This window comes from Cololabis saira, chromosome 23 (assembly GCF_033807715.1).
Source record: "Cololabis saira isolate AMF1-May2022 chromosome 23, fColSai1.1, whole genome shotgun sequence".
Classification (NCBI taxonomy): Eukaryota; Metazoa; Chordata; class Actinopteri; order Beloniformes; family Belonidae; genus Cololabis; species Cololabis saira.
The window spans coordinates 12256543-12273785 of NC_084609.1; the positions used below are offsets into that span (position 1 = coordinate 12256543).

A 17243-nucleotide genomic window follows, 5' to 3' on the forward strand; every position below is an offset into this window, starting at 1 on the left:
ATGGTTTGCAGTTGGTTTGTGTTGGTATCAGTCTGAAGAACACGATTGCAAATATAAGAAACTAAAACTAGTTTCTTAAAAATGATTGCTTAACTAGAGAGGTTTAAAAGTTCAATTCCCCAAGAGGGACTTGGAGTACAGCTGCTGCACTTCCACATTGGGAGGCTGGTTCAGGCATCTGGTTAGGTTGCATCCTGGACGCCTCCCTGGGGAGGTGTTTCGGGCATGTCCAACAGAGAGAAGGCTCCAAGGCAAACCCAGGACATTGTAGATAATTAAATTTGACTGCCCTGCATGTATTGACTGCCCTGGGAGCCCCTTGATGTCCTCCTGGAAGAGATGGAGGAAGTGGCTGGGGAAAGCCAGAGTTTGCAGCTTGCCAGTCAAGAGTTTTCAGGCAGGTTAAAATATTTGGGGGGGGGATTTTGTTATTTTGGTTAATTATGGTTCATGGAAACAAAGACTTGACAAAACACAGTTTTTAAAACCAAGACCAAGGTTTAACTTTAACATAATTTAGACCAGGGGTCTTCAACCCTGGTCCTCAGGGCCAAATGTCCTGCAGGTTTTAGCTGTTTCCCTGGTTCCGCACACCCTCATACAAGAGATTTGTTTCATTAACAGACTTGTGCAAACCTTGATGACAACTATTAATTAGAATAAGGTGTGTTGATGCAAAGAAACATCTAAACCATGCAAACAGTGGGGCCTGAGGACTAGGATTGAAGACCACTGATCTCGACAATGTGCTGAGATATTCTATATATTTGTATAGTACTACAGGGCCACCTGATCACAAGCCTTGAGTTTTGAATGTAAAATCCTTCTAGTTCTTTGAACCTTTTGATGACATTAAACACTGTAGATGGTGGGACCTTTTAAGTGTTCATAATTTAACACTGAGGAAATTGTCTCAAATTGGCTCTGCCACTCTGAAATGCTCCTTTTATATCCAGTGATGTTCCTGACCTGCTGCCAGTTAACCTAATTAGTTGTCAAATGCTCCTGCACTTGTTTTTGATTTGTGCCAAACACTTTTCCAGCCTTTCATTGCCCCAGTTACAATTTTTATAGAGTTGCTGCCATATTATTCAAAATGACTCTGAGCTAACATTTTCTTTGAAATTGCCAAATTTATCAGTCTCTGATATGTTGTAAATGTTCTATTAGGGATTTTTTAGTATATTGTCGGTCAATTGTGTTTTCAAATATGTTTTGTTTTGCCAAAATGTTAAATGTTTTCTGTTTATTTGGGTTCTGTGACTGTGTTTTTATTTTTCTGCTTAGTGAAAAGTTGCGTTAATTGAACAATTCCTACATATCCATTTCTTTTGTGAAACGTCGCCGTGTTTGGTTTGAAGGTTTTATTTTTCACAAATGTCTTTTTTTTTATTGAACACAATTTATTAACAAAAACACGTTTATACAAAATGCTTGTGGGGGAAATACAATATAAGAAAATAGAACATATTTTGGGAGGTGTCATGAACAAGAGACATACACACAAACAATAAGTTAAACATGAGTAAAATTAATAACAAAAACAGTAAGGCATTTTAAGGCAAATAGCATTAACATTTCTAAAAGTTACTTTGATATATCAGCTAATCATTTTTTTTGCATAGTTATTTGACTTAATTTTTTTATAGAGACAAAAAAAAATTTGAAATCATTTAAAAAAACATTGGAAAGAGGGCCTAATTTTTCTCCACTTACAACAGTGTATGATTTATTTTTCAGAAACGCTCATCCTCAGCCAGGACGCTTTTCCAGAGTCCTCACAAACACCAGGAAACTGGACCATATTACACCGGTCATGAAATCGCTCCACTGGCTTCCAGTGAGTCAAAAGATAGAGTTTAAAATCTTACTGCTGGTCTACAGAGCACTGAATGGTCTTGGACCAAAATACATGGTTGATCTGTTAGTTCCTATGAAGCTCCCAGACCCCTGAGGTTCATCGGGATCTGGTTTGTTGTGGTTCCCAAGAACCAGAACCAAGCAAGGTGAGGCAGCGTTCAGTTATTCTGCTCCTCACCGGTGGAACAAACTTCCTGTAGACCTGAGGTCTGCTCAAACTGTCAGCTCCTTCAAATCAGTTGCAGATTCAGATGACTTTATTAATCCCTTTGAGAGGTTCCCTCGGGGAAATTGACATCTCCATCTCACACACACAGCACTGTCATTTACAAATCAAACACCCCAAAAGCCAAACACCCATATAAAGATAAAAATTAAAAATAAAGATAAAAATATAAATAAAAGGTAAAAATAAAAATAAAAAGTGCAGTACCATAAAAAGAATGATATGGAAAGAAAAAGTGTTGTGTAATATTGCACAAGTTATTGCAGTGTCCTGGTTATTGCCCATTGTAAATCAGGGCTTAGAAACATTACTGTTTACTGAAACTTACTCTTAAATTAAATACATACCTGCTGCACTCTACTGCCCTTACCTTTTAACAACTTGTGCTTTTTATTATTTTACCTCTTTTCTTATCATCTTATTTGTTATTTACTGTTTAATTGTGTCTTGCCGCTTTTAATGTTGATGTAAAGCACTTTGAATTACCTTGTGTTGAATTGTGCTATATAAATAAAGTTGCCTTGCCTCGCCTTTTCCATCTTAGACCAAAATACATGCTTGATCTGTTAGTTCCCTATGAAGCTGAGGTTCATCTGGATCTGGTTTGTTGTGTGTCCCAAGAACCATATTTTCTATTCTATTCTATATTATTTGACCTCTTTTCTTATCATTTTATTTGATTTTATTTGTTATTTACCTTTTAATTGTGTCTTCCCACATTTAATGCTGATGTAAAGCACTTTGAAATTCAGTACTCGAGTTGGGGAATCATCCCCCTGCTAACACCCCCCCCCCCCCCCCCTTTACATCCCTTATTCATCATATCATTTCATCAATGAATGAATGTGGTATTACTGCTTTTTCAACATTTAGAGTCATCACCAGAAAAATAACACCAGAAAAATTACTTATTTGACCATTTTCACCTGTTTCAAGTAAATTTTCACTTGAAATAAGTAGGAAAAATCTACCAATGGGACAAGATTTATCTCTCATTACAAGCAATAAAATATTGTTCCACATGCAGATTTTTCTACTTATTTTAAGTGAAAATCTAATTGAAACAGGTGAAAATTGTTGTTTTTTCCAGTGATGAGTCTTGTTTTAAGTGTAATGAGATTTTTTTTTACTAAAATGAGACATTTTAACTAGAAATAAGACAAATATTCTTGTTAAAATTTTTAGTTTTTACAGTGATCCATTTTACTTATCATGCGCAGGACAGAGGTATATTGATAAGTTTAGAAAACTGTTTTTTATTTTTGTGTTTTGATGTATTTTATGTAAGCCCAGTGGATATTTAAAGCTTACAGAAGGCTGCATTCAACTGCTGCTATGTCATTCCTGCAGTATTTCTACAAGTGTTTTGGTCAGTGCTATTATTTGTAATATATTATATTATTTGTAATCAGCACAAATTATCTTTCCTTATGATAAAATCCACCATCCCCCCTGATTTTTTTTTTACAACTCAAGTACTGCTTGTGTTGAATTGTGCTATATAGGACTGTCTCAGAAAATTTGAATATTGTGATAAAGTTCTTTATTTTCTGTAATGCAAAAATGTCATACATTGTGGATTAATTACAAATCAACTGAAATATTGCAAGTCTTTTATTATTTTAATATTGCTGATGATGGCTTACAGCTTAAGAAAACTCAAATATCCTATCTCAAAAAATTAAAATATTCTGGGAATCTTAATCTTAAACTGTAAGCCATAATCAGCAATATTAAAATAATAAAAGGCTTGCAATATTTCAGTTGATTTGTAATGAATCCAGAATGTATGACATTTTTGTTTTTTTAAATTGAATTACATAAAAATAAAGAACTTTATCACAATATTCTAATTTTCTGAGACAGTCCTGTATATAAATAAACTTGCCTTGCCTTTTCCTCCTGCGGGCCACCGTAGATTACCTTGCTCATATCTGCCGATGATGACGTTATACTGCAGCTCCTGAGGCCCCCAGTTCTCGCGAGATTATGGAAAACAATTCCGCCGCCCTCTGTCTCCCTCTCCCCCCCTGCTCCTCCTCCTCCTCTCTCCTCCTCCTCCCTTCCCACGCCCCAGTGCGCTGTGGGATAGTGGCACTATAAAGTATATCCTCTCTCGGAGAGAAAAGATAAGAAGCCCGAGCCCAGGAGGGGGATGAAGATGGCGGACGCCAAGCAGAAGAGGAACGAGCAGCTGAAGCGGTGGCTGGGCTCGGAGACGGACCAGGAGCCGCCCGTGCTGAAGAAGAAGAAGACGAAGGTGAAGTTCGACGATGGCGCCGTGTTCCTGGCCGCCTGCTCCAGCGGCGACACCGAGGAGGTGCTGCGCATGCTGGACCGGGGCGCCGACATCAACTACGCCAATGTGGACGGTCTCACCGCCCTCCACCAGGTTGGTTTGGAGCTAGTAACCAAGCTGGATTTATGGTTCTGCGTTAAATCGACGCACGTAGCCGACGGCGTAGGGTACGCGGCGACGCGCACCTTTACGCTGCGCGTCGCCGCGTACTCTACGCCGTAGGGGTGACGCGGAACCATAAATCAGCCTTAACACCTGTCACCTGGACTCCATTTCCATCCCGTTGTTTACCTGCCAGCAACACTCTTGAGAGATCTTTTCTTTATCCACCAAACCCCCCCTGTAACCAGTCTGCAGTGATACAATCTAGTAATACAGGACTGTCTCAGAAAATTAGAATATTGTGATAAAGTCCTTTTATTTTCTGTAATGCAATTAAAAAAAACACAAAAATGTCATACATTCTGGATTCATTACAAATCAACTGAAATATTGCAAGTCTTTTATTATTTTAATATTGCTGATTATGGTTTATTTATTTATTTATTTTCATTTTATTTTATTTTATTTATTTGCACAATGATGACAGTAATTTTGTATCATACAAGGACAAATCATTTGTGCAGGAGAGGAAAAGAAGCCCAAAGGGCTTATAAAAAATCCTCCCCCTCAATACAAAATCACCAAAACAAATCAATCAATAGAAAAATAATATTTACAGTTTAAGATTAAGGTTCCCAGAATATTCTATTTTTTTTAGATAGGATATTTGAGTTTTCTTAAACTGTAAACCATGATCAGCAATATTAAAATAATAAAAGGATTGCAATATTTCAGTTGGTTTGTAATGATTCCAGAATGTATGACATTTTTGTTTTTTTTAAATTGCATTACAGAAAATAAAGAGTACTGCTTGTGTTGAATTGTGCTATACAGGACTGTCTCAGAAAATTAGAATATTGTGATAAAGTCCTTTATTTTCTGTAATGCAAAAATGTCATACATTCTGGATTCATTACAAATCAACTGAAATATTGCAAGCCTTTTATTATTTTAATATTGCTGATTATGGTTTACAGTTTAAGATTAAGATTCCCAGAATATTCTAATTTTTTGAGATAGGATATTTGAGTTTTCTTGAGCTGTAAGTCATGATCAGCAATATTAAAATAATAAAAGGCTTGCAATATTTCAATTGATTTGTAATGAATCCAGAATGTATGACATTTTTGCATTACAGAAAATAAAGGACTTTATCACAATATTCTAATTTTCTGAGACAGTCCTGTATACGGTTTTAAACCATTTTTTTTTACCCCAGGAATGATGTCAAGTTTCGGCCCAGGCTAATCTCTGCAAATGTCGAGCCTCACATTCAAGCACGACGTCCTCTTAATAAGATAAAATAATTTCCACATGGAAATAAACCTGAAAAATTGGGAGATAACAGCTGTTTGTTGATTCCTTGCTACCTCATTCACTATAAAGAGGAATATTATGTAATATAATAACAGTCCATTGCTGTAATTGCATGCTTTTACGTGCCTTTTGTGTACCAATCCCACCACAAGAGCGATTTGAAGTCGTTTTGGTCCCAGCTGTGATGAAGTTTATCAGATGTGCAGAGCTAGCGCTACGTTAGCATGCTAAGCTCGTTAGCTGTTTTGGAGTTTTAGCTCGAGTTAATTCATTCATTACTCGCTTTGAGAAACGCCGACTCGTTACTCGTCTATGGATTTGACTTGAAGGATCTATTATGTGTGTGTGGCCCCGAACCAGAAAGACATGTGTGGGTTTTAACTTTAGCTGTTTGACCGGAATGTCAGCAGTGCCAAGCTAAATATTTGCCCGCTTTACTACCAGCAGCTATTCTCACTAGCCTCGGTGTTGGCGATTATTACACTTTTTAGGGGAGAAATAAGCAGTCAGATTTGTGGAAATTAACTTGATGCAAGCAGCTTTGATGTGGGTTTAGTAAAAAGAAGAAAAAAACACGACTGGCGTTATCATTTTAAATGTACAGTCATGAGTCAGGAGGTTTAACACCCCTGCAATGAATCTTGGCTTTAAGAAGGTGAACATAGTGTTTTTAAAAAAGAAACGACAAAAAAAAAAAACTTTATTTTTGTTTTTAAACCTGAAATTGAATTGGTGGTTGGTTAAATGTTTTGTCCATTCCTGAGGCTGCAGTTTGATTCAGTATTTCTATCATTTTATGTCAAACAGTGAGGCCAGGCTAAACAACACACTACTTTTTAATTCAGTTGTATACAGGACAACACCACAAGATAAAACCTCCCCCCAAAAAAACGCTTGTATTGTTGTTCCTTTTTTTTTTTTCATTGCATAAGCATTATAACCACCCAGGGCATTTTTGTGCACGTCTCTTATTTTTGCAGTTGAACGCAACTGAGTGTAGAGATATTTTATATATCAATCTGGGTAAGGTCAAAAGTTGCATAACTGAATACAAAACTAAGGTGCACTTATTACACTTTAGGGGAGAATTAAGATTTGTGAAAATGAACTTAATGCACGTAATGTTGCTAGGGGTTTAGTAAAAAGAAGAAAAAAAACACGACTGGCGTTATCATTTTAAATGTAGAGTCAGGAGGTTTAACACCCCTGCAATGAATCTTGGCTTCAAGAAGGTGAATGTACATTATTTTTTGTTTTTAAACATGAAATGAATTGGTTGATTAAATGTTTTGTCCATTCCCGAGGCTACAGTTTGATTCAGTATTTCTATCATTTTATATCAAACAGTGAGGCCAGGCTAAACGACACACTACTTTTTAATTCAGTTGTATACAGGACAACACCACAGATAAGGCCTCCAAAAAAAACTAAACCAAAAACTCTTGTATTGTTGTTCCTTTTTTCCCCATTGCATAAGCATTATAACCACCCAGGGCATTTTTTTGCACGTCTCTTATTTTTGCAGTTGAACCTAACTGAGTGAAGAAATATTTTATATATCTGGGTAAGGTCAAAAGTTGCATAACTAAATACGAAGCTAAGGTGCACTTATTACACTTTAGGGGAGAATTAAGCAGTCAGATTTGTTGAAATGAACTTAATGCAAGCAAATTTGCTTTGGGTTTAGTAAAAAGAAGAAAAAAAACACAACTGGCGTTATCATTTTAAATGTACAGTCGGGAGGTTTAACACCCCTGCAATGAATCTTGGCTACAAGAAGGTGAATGTACATTATTTTTTGTTTGTAAACATGAAATCAATTGGTGGTTGGTTAAATGTTTTGTCCATTCCCGAGGCTGCAGTTTGATTCAGTATTTCTATCATTTTATGTCAAACAGTGAGGCCAGGCTAAACAACACACTACTTTTTAATTCAGTTGTATACAGGACAACACCACAAGATAAAACCTCCCCCCCCAAAAAAACGCTTGTATTGTTGTTCCTTTTTTTTTTTTTCATTGCATAAGCATTATAACCACTCAGGGCATTTTTGTGCATGTCTATCTTATTTTTGCAGTTTAACGTAACTGAGTGTAAAGATATTTTAGATATCAATCTGGATAAGGTCAAAAGTTGCATAACTAAATCCAAAAACTAAGGTCCCTGGCTTTTGACTGACCACCTTGTTTTAATGTAAGCTTCATTGGTGAGAACAAAGCTGCACTTCTGTCATGTTTATCTGTGCTGGCATGATAAACAAGCTCTGCATAGTGCACTTGAGTTTCACAGTAACACCATCTTTCAAGCACCATCCCTTTTGAGGATGAATTTGGTTCCTTAATATGCTCTACATTCTTTTTATTTTATTTTTTTTGTGTGATATATGATAGTGTATGATATAGTTGACAAAGTAGCCAGACAGTGCTTCAGTCTCACCATTTTGTCTGCTTCAGTGTCACATACTGTATGTGAACAATGCAGGAACTGGTGCATTGAGAACGGGGGTAGTGGAAACGGATCCCGTGTATTAACTGGAATAGTAGACAGAAAAACAATAAAATGCATGAGATAGGCAGGAGGCATAGAGAGAACAAGTTGGGAACTACTATTTGGAAACAACCCCAGTAAGCAACAGTTTGCAACTACCACTAGTTATGTATGACTTTACAGAAAATCTAGCCAGAATGTTCTAATTTATAATTAGCTAATAAATGTTTGCCCAAAGCCCCTGCAGAAAATGGCATCTGGATTTGGTTGACGTTTTTCAATAATGTCAGAGCTATACCCTTTTTATATTAAGCTATTTCCGACTAAACCTGGCTGGAAGTCTCGTTTACAAGCTTTGTGGGACCGCTGTTGATTGAGTTATAAGAATACTGACAGTATATTATTGTGGCCATTATCTTACATATGGTTACATGATTGTGGGCAAGTTTAACCATGTAATTTGCACATTTAGTCATATTTTGGGTTTAAAATGTTAAGACCCCATTCTTGGCTTGGAGATGACGTTTGGGTTTGTTACTTCTCATTTGTTGCATTTTATAGTATAGCCATTTTTAATATACAAGGAATTATGCTGTGACATTTTTAATGATTCCTGGCTTGTTTTGTACCCCAGACTTTGTAGGTTTCTGCTAACCCCGTAGGAAATGAGTATTTGCAGGTTCAGTTATGTCATTGGCGAGGATTGTTTCTCACTATTGCTTGCTTTGATAATGGGTGATCTGAGGATTAACAGAAGAATTCATGTTAAATCTCATGTGTTGGCAAAGATCTTTAGTGATGTCACTCAGTTGCTCATGTCCACATGTCTAATTTTTGTGAGCAAGTGGGAGTACTGCTATTTTCATCACCCTTTTACTTTGTTGTTGTTCTTGTCTGATAGTGTATCAATACACTAAAGTTTGGGATAGCTCACTTGAAATAACCTTGATTTTATTTGAAGGGTTAATCTCTCTGTGCACCTATTAATGGTGCTGGATAATAAACCTTTTTGTGCTCCTACTCCTGTAATAAAATCTGGAATTACCAAGGCCCCCTGTGCAAACTCATCGGGTGGAAACATTGCCTTTTTTTGGACTTATGTCTAGGGATGAGCTACAGTGAGGAAAGAATTTGCAGCGCTGCTCTCCTGATCTAACCATCTCTGGAGACAAGAAGTTGCTGATAGTGTATTTTTGTGTGTTGTATACAAGCACTTGATCCCTGGATTTGGAGCCTTATAGAGGAGTTTGGGAATTGGTATTGAATTCAATAAACCCAAAATGAGTTGGTAATGTTAGTTTTCTTGGATGTTTGGCAGGTTTAGTTTTAATCAAAGTTAACTCTAATGGGGCTACTCTGTAAGTATGGATGGACATTTGTAGAAGTGTGAGTGCTTCCATTCAAACTTAAATGAAACAAGAAACCCAAGACTTTCTGAAAATTTGCCCCTCAGTCAATTTTGAAAATTAACTCTGGTGGTTTAATTGAAATGTGAATGTAGCACTGACACAAGGCAGACCAACGAACAGCCCATGATTCCTAGTTTTAAGCTCAACTAGTTTAGACGTAGACGCTGTGTTGTTCATTTCAGTTGGGTACAGACTGTTTCTTTGCACAATATCGTAATTTGTTTATGTTAGAGGAAAATTCCTTGAACTACTTTTACAAAGACATTTTGAAAAGTAAAAAAAGAAGTCAAACACTGCCATATACAGCCCACACAGTTACATTTCATCCCAACGTACAGCATTGCTTTATGTTTGTACGTTATACCTACAAAAAAATGTCATAAGATCTCTCCAGTGGGAATGTGACCTTATTCACTTGTCCCTATCAGAAATATTTTGGTTTATATTAGACGATGGTCTAAAGAGCAAATCATATTTCTGGTTTGGTCTTACCAGGAAACTACACTACAAGGGTGAATTCACCCCACAGAGTCAAGAGAAAATGATATATCTTAACGTCTTTGTCACATTTAAAAAAAAAAAAAAATGAAAAAATGATGCTACATATGACAGCGATTTAAGAAAGTAACTAATCAGATTAGTAACTGACCTCTGCTTTTTGTTTTGAAATGTGCAATCTTTTTACATAACTCACTTGGTGCAGCAGTATTGCTCCCTTTGCTGGTGACCGATGCAAGGTTATAAATACCACAACCACAAGTTCTCCTAACTGGGTTTCAGGAGATGATACTAAGTTTGGGTATGACTCACAGTCTGTAGCGCTGCTTTGTACTGCTGCCGTAGTGTCATTTAGGCAAGAGGTTGTGTTTCTTGTGTCAGCCACAGACCTTCTACAACTTTTAAAACTGCTTTTGTTGCAGAAGGACCTGTAAATTTATTGATTAAAATATTGCCTCAATAAAGTGATTGAAGCCGTTTCATCTAACTAAAGGCTCCACAGGTGCAGGGTATGGAGTAGGTGTATTGGAAAATGGGAATTCACACAAGAAGCAGGTGTTTTTTTTTAATTTGATTTATTTTTGTACATGTAAAAAAAAAAAAACAACACTTCATGGGAAGTTTAAGAAAACAAAAATAATTTCGTCCTTTAAAACCTGCTATCTTGATTTACATGTGCCAAAAAAGGAGTAGGAAGAAGTGTAAACTTATCTAGTCCTACCCCCATTCACTGATCATTTAACCTGTATTTATAAATACTCACACACTGTACTCACACTGCTAAATAACAGTATTATTATTATTATTATTATTATTATTTTATTATATACTGTAATTATACTCACACACACTTATACATACATACATACATACATACACATAGTTGAATATTTCTATATATTTGTACACACATGCCCATATAAATATACTTATTTACACGATACTGTCTCTATTAACTGTATCTGCTCTATATCTATTTATATGTCTACTTACACACATAGTCACACCCATATATATACATACACATAATTTGCTGCACATTTCTGTACATAAATATACACAAATCTACCCATTCCCCTAATAGTGCTATCTTTTATATTTTTTTTTTAAGATTCAAACTTATTCACAATTTGAAAAACAAATCTTGTTTTTGAGTTGCTGCACGTCTCTGGACTTTTGCACTAACAATGTACAGTAGGTATCATCATGCAAGTCATTTGCTGCTTAAGTCAGCTGGAGATTGTTGCTAAAACTGTTGGCATATAGACGGTCTTTGAGTAAATCTCGTCTGTAATTAGTATGAAGCAGCAAGGAATTAAGCGGGAAATACGGCTAGTCACATTTTCAGTAAAGGGGTGCGTTTGTGCATTCTTTGAATCATCAGTGTTTGAGGGAGAAAGGAGCCAAATGTGACTCATTTGAATGTGCAAAGTTTGCAAAATAAAGTCCTATTCTTGAGGAACACTGTCTCTGGCTCTGTTATCTACACTTGTTTAGAATTGAAAGCAGTTCAACAAGTTAAATGTCCAACCACTGACCCAGCTACCAGATTGTGAACAGGCGAGGGGAAAAAAAAAAGAGACAAAAAAAACTCCATCACCTGTTTCCTTTCAGGGCCTGCACTGTACAGTAGAGTTCACAATAAGAGCTTAAATTTATCATGGAGACAACTGAGCCAAAGTATGCAGCACCATCACGTCATTGTTATGGCGAAAGCTACACCTCTGCTGCACAAAAATACAAAGCAAAAAGTTGAGGAAGCCTTTTGTTTAAAGTTTTGACCTTCATTGGTTAACAAGAAAATCTGAACATCCACATGCAGTCCTGGAAGTATCTCTCAACCACAATAGGAAGTATACCGTACAGCACGTGAGCGTTGCTTACATTTTAGATGTCTTTTTATAATCTTAATGTTGTAAAATATTCCTGAATTGAAAGAATGCATTGATCACAACACAGTAAGGCAGATTTGTTTATTAAACTGGAGAATTGTTGTAATGAAGACAATATGAGCCTACTTTATTATCAGTTAGGCAATATTAGTTTTTATGTGCTTTGCTTTAAGGTTTACTCTGACTTTATTTGGAGTTTGATTCTGAAATTAGTAGAATACTTTAATGAACTGAGAATCAATCCAATTGTGACCTCAGGAATCAGAATCCAATCAAATCATGTGACGTCTATAGATACACGGCCCTATTCGAGAGGGCGGACAAGAGAATGGGTGATCCAGTTCCCATGTGGGGATTCATCCCATCAGTTAATCTTGTCTCTGAGGGTTTGATACCAAGTCCTGTCGCTCCAGCTGGGGCATTCCTCACATGACGGTCGCTGGAAACCATAGCAAAGAGAGAGGAGAGAAGACATTCCTCAGCTGTCACCTAAACCCCTCCCCTGAAGGCATTTTCCTTCTCTGGCTCTCCTTTACAATGTCGAGGGCCGGTTCGGTGTTGCTGACTGAGCTCCATTAGTAGAGTGGAGGTAACCAGGGCTGGTTGCTTCATACAAGAAAATCTCCATACTGACCTACACCTGAACTTTTCTCAAGTGCTCCATAGCTCTCACTGATCCCTGAGACTGGGTGACTGGGCTCAACTCAGCTTAACACGTTAGAGTCGGGCATTACAATGCTCGTGCTATGTTGACATTACACATCCTCATTACAGTCCTGAAGTCTATGAACATTATCTTGCACTGTCGCCATGACAACGAGTCGGCAGGTTGCTAGTCACTTGCGTCGGTGGATTTGCATGGTCAGAGTGGGAGTTGCATAACAGACTGTAAAGAGTGCGTTTTTTGCTCTGCTCAACTCTCCAGAAATGAAAGTCAACCTTGTGAATCTGTAATGGAACAATTGCAGAGCACGTGGTGGAAGATGATGAGATGGCTGTGTTTCTTTTCACCCAGACTGCATCAGTCGTATTAGCACATTACATAATTGTCGTGGATCTCCTTGCAGTGCCAGGCCTGATTTTTCCAGCTGTGCTTGATGTTTGAAGTTGGCCACTGAGAGGAGCAAAAATGTGCTTGACATGACCCTGTCTGCCCTGAAAAGGGCGGTATGACAGCCTCTTGGGCCCTCCTGTGTCACTTCGTTAGAGATGAATTAAAAACAAAAAAAAATCATCCTATCTGACGTGAAGAGGCATTTTTATTTAGTTGAGACCGCTTAAAGGATTGCATCATGTAGCGTTAAGCAGTCTTCTCTGCTGCCCTTACCTGTTCTGCTAAGTCTGCGCTACAGATGTAGGTTAGTGACTTGTGGAAAAGCTTAATCCACAAAAAATTGTCAGCCTGTTTAGAAACCCTCAAATCTGGTTTGTGGGGGGCAGTGATGTCTCAAAGCCGGCAGGGATGCAAGGCCAGATAAAGAATACCCAGGATTACATATTTTGAGCATGCACTGTTTTTGTTCTTAGTGTGTTTTTTGAGCGTGTGGGTTTTGTACAGAGCACAGCTAGTAATCCTTTGGAAAATGTTTTATAATCTTGACTATGATTTGCACCATGTTGCTATAAATGACACAAGGAGGTTTTTGTGTTATAGTGCAGCTTGCCATCTTTTTATAGTCAATATGCCTGCTTATGTTGACTTCATACACAACGCTATTCTCTTGATGAGTCATTAGTATGATTGGCTTCAAAATCAACTTTATGCAAAACTGTTGTCATAATTGAAGATGTTTTTATTAAATGGTATCTGCATGTTTTTAGAAGTCTGCTTTCAGGTCATTTCTTTTTGCACACTTTCTATTTCTTTGTTCTGCTTATTGTCATCTTAAAGCAGCTAGTCACTCATGCATTTCTAACATATTGCTGCATATATTAAGATGCAACTTCATTATTCATGGTTTGGAATCTAGACGGTGTAGATTTTACTGTTCTTTGTCTGAAGTGGACCACTTTCCTCAGCCACAAACAAACAAAAAACACATCATTTATTTATATATATTTATATAATTTATATTTTGTGTTTACAAACACATACATATACATCCTACTACAGATTAGATTATAGGTTGTCTGTATGTGGAACTTTATCTGATCAGATCAGTTTCTCAGACACCTTTTACAATCTTTTGTGCAGTTGAAAAAATATTACCACATCTTAACTTTATTAACCATGTGAAGAAAAGCAGGTCTTACAGAAGTAAACTGCAACTCTTCTCTTGAGTCAAACAAATGCTTGTAGTAGCAGTAGTAGTTCAGCTGGTTTGTTTGCAGTGGCTTACCACTACTCAAGCTGTTGCACCATCAACTAACTTGAAACACCACCCATCAATGCTGTGGGGTTTATACTGTAGATGCATAAATGAGATAACCATGACACCCATCCTTTAACCCATCAAGAAATACCAGCCATCAGATACAATGACAGATTCCATTCTGAAAAGGATCACTGAAGCACTACTATAACACTGGTGTGCTTGATGACGGAGAGTGCTAATTTTAGAAATGAGTCCAACAACTTGTATATTTTACTTGAATATAATTTGCAGGTGTCTCCTTGTCAAGCTGACCTCACTCACTGCTTCATTCCATCTCTTTAGCAACCCCATAATCAGCATCAGGAAGTTATTGTGGTTGTTGGGCGCCAACACTTTGCAACACGCCTGGCCATCGGCTGATTGTGACGCATCAATAGTTCTTTATTCCTTGCTCACTGATGAAAGATGTCACGTCTGACTTGAGCATGTAAGGTCTCTGTCAGTTAGGTGGATTTGCTGGGTTTCATTACATCATCAAAGCAATAAATTTCCCCTTCATAATTAAAATGACATTTCAATAAAAACTTTATAGCTACTGAATGTGTAAACCGCGTGTAAATGTGTGTAGAGTTGAATAAGAGCGTTCGTTTATGCTTTTATCTTAAGTTTAATTATTTTTTCACCTCTAAGCTAATTACAGTCTACACCAGACCACCTTTGACCTTCTACCTGCACAGTACAAATTGTCAGCCTTTTAACTTACTTTCTGCTTGTCTGTAAATTAAAATATTATTGATTTGAGTGCAAATCGGACCCTTTTTGTTTATTAACATTTGTTAACATGAAACATTGTAAGGATGACATTTTGTGTTTGTCTGTTTCGAAATACGTTTCCCTTTGTTCGAAGGACTAAGCTGTAGATTGCATCCAAATACAAAAACACGCATTTTTCAGTTTATTTCAGTCTGGGTGTGTTCTATTTATTCCATATTTTTTATTTATGACCCTGCGACAATGTCACATAAGAGCCATAAATTACAAGAGACACCCCTGCCAGACAACCTGGAATAATGAGGATTTGAGTAAAGCATTTCTGATGAGCCTTGCTGCAGGTTGAAACTGGTTTGCATAGGTTTGATTTGAGAATTCCTGAAGCAGAGGGAACCTGCTGCCACGTATGTGTGCAGAGCCTATAGCTGAGCTGTGGTCACAGACATGACCATGTACAAAAGTGTTTCATGTTGCATAGAGTGGCTTTGTCTCTCACACAAGCCTTAAGATGAATGTGATTAGTGCATGCTGAAACCTAGCTGTACTCTCGATTTAAAATGACAAAATCAGCAGTTGATCTTAAACAAAACCCCCAGCATGTGTCATATATGCTTTTGTCACTTGGTGCTTTCATGATATTTGACTGCTTTTCAAACCATTCCACATTGTCTTTCTTGAATAGTATTGAGTTGCTGTGAAATGTTTGTGAGATGACTTCAGTTTGTTTTCTTTCCTACCCCCTGGCATATAGCGCCTGTCTTCTACTTAAGCTAGGTCTTCTTGAAGCCGTCCCGCCGTTGTTTGCTCGGCGGCACACTCATTCCTCACGCTGAGTGTTTTTTATGAGCTGTTTTTGAACTGAAAGCACCTGGACGCAAAGCTCCATGAATTCCTCATTGTCTTATAGAACAGCACAATTAAGGGAAGGGAGCATGTGTCCCCTTTTGTCTGTGGAAGGATGAGGTTACCGACTTTTATTTTAACTCTCAAAATGGATGCATCTTTAGTTGACAAAACGGGAGCAGAGGTGAAAACGTTGATAGATCTATTAGACACAACTTTGTTGTTAAATCAAGTGATTCAGAACATTATAAACTCACATTTTTGGTTAGCTGAAATTAGTTTCATGATATCTGTAAAACTTGAATGAAGTTGTAGAATGGTGGTGCACCAGCGGCAGCCGGTTGAAGCAGATCTGCTCGTGTTTAGTTTTTGTTCACTTTTTTTTGAATACTGCTTGAGGGATTGATGCTGGTAATTTTGGCACATTTAACATCTGTTATGATGGGTAACCATAACGACAGGAAAGTTGTTGGGGGCAGCTAATTAAAGGACCTCCAAAGGAGAGTTTTTAGCTCGGTGGGTCACCCTGTGAGCGTCGAGGTCTAAGTCACGTTTACGACAGTTTCTTCTTGTTAGGTCTCTCTCTGTCACACATTTATTTTGAGTCTTTTAATTGCTTCTATTGTGATGTCTACAATAGCTACATGAACTAGCTCCATTGTTGTTGATGATGTATGATATGGTGAAGTAAAACACTAGTCAAGAGACAACCGGGACAGGGGTTAAAAGTTGATTTTTGGATGGTTTTAACCCTCAGTAGGGATGGAATACCATGAGAGCTAGATGCTGCTTTCTGAAAAGAATCAAATATTTCTTCAAATACAATTGAGGCTGATATTTTGGCATGGGCATGGAGGAGATGTCAAGGATGGGAGGGATTTCAGACGATAAGCAGGCGGTGAAGGAAGGATTGCAGTGCTAACGGGAGATTGTGTCATCCTCGACCCTATGAAGAAACACATCTGGAATTAGATATGTTAAGTGTTTGTTTATGTTGACAAGCCTGCTGATATATTTGAAAATACATTTTTATATATAATAGATTTTTAAATTGACTACATTATTAATTTTTATTTACATGCGAGTGTCATATACCTTACTTTGTTGGTACTGATGTGAGTGGCTGTGGCATTGAATGAACCTGCAGTTTGCCATCTGGAGGTTCCCGGCAATAGAGGGTATGCATTGACGTCACTTTCCCACTGGACCACGCCCCCTTACCCGA

The 17243-nt window shown here is 37.4% G+C and overlaps 1 protein-coding gene across 10 annotated transcripts in view; it reads left to right on the forward strand.

Annotated features, from left to right (window-relative positions):
* The first annotated feature begins 4148 nt into the window (after positions 1-4148).
* Positions 4149-17243, forward strand: part of ppp1r12a (protein phosphatase 1, regulatory subunit 12A) — a 57028-nt gene continuing 43933 nt past the window's right edge. For 8 of the 10 annotated variants that reach the window (XM_061714991.1, XM_061714989.1, XM_061714994.1 and 5 more), the window contains exon 1: positions 4150-4478. In XM_061714991.1, the coding sequence (XP_061570975.1) occupies positions 4242-4478 (237 nt within the window). In that variant the 5' untranslated portion in view covers positions 4150-4241. Of the gene's footprint in view, positions 4479-17243 lie in introns of all 10 variants that reach the window. The other 2 variants (XM_061714987.1, XM_061714988.1) reach the window with 1 other exon arrangement.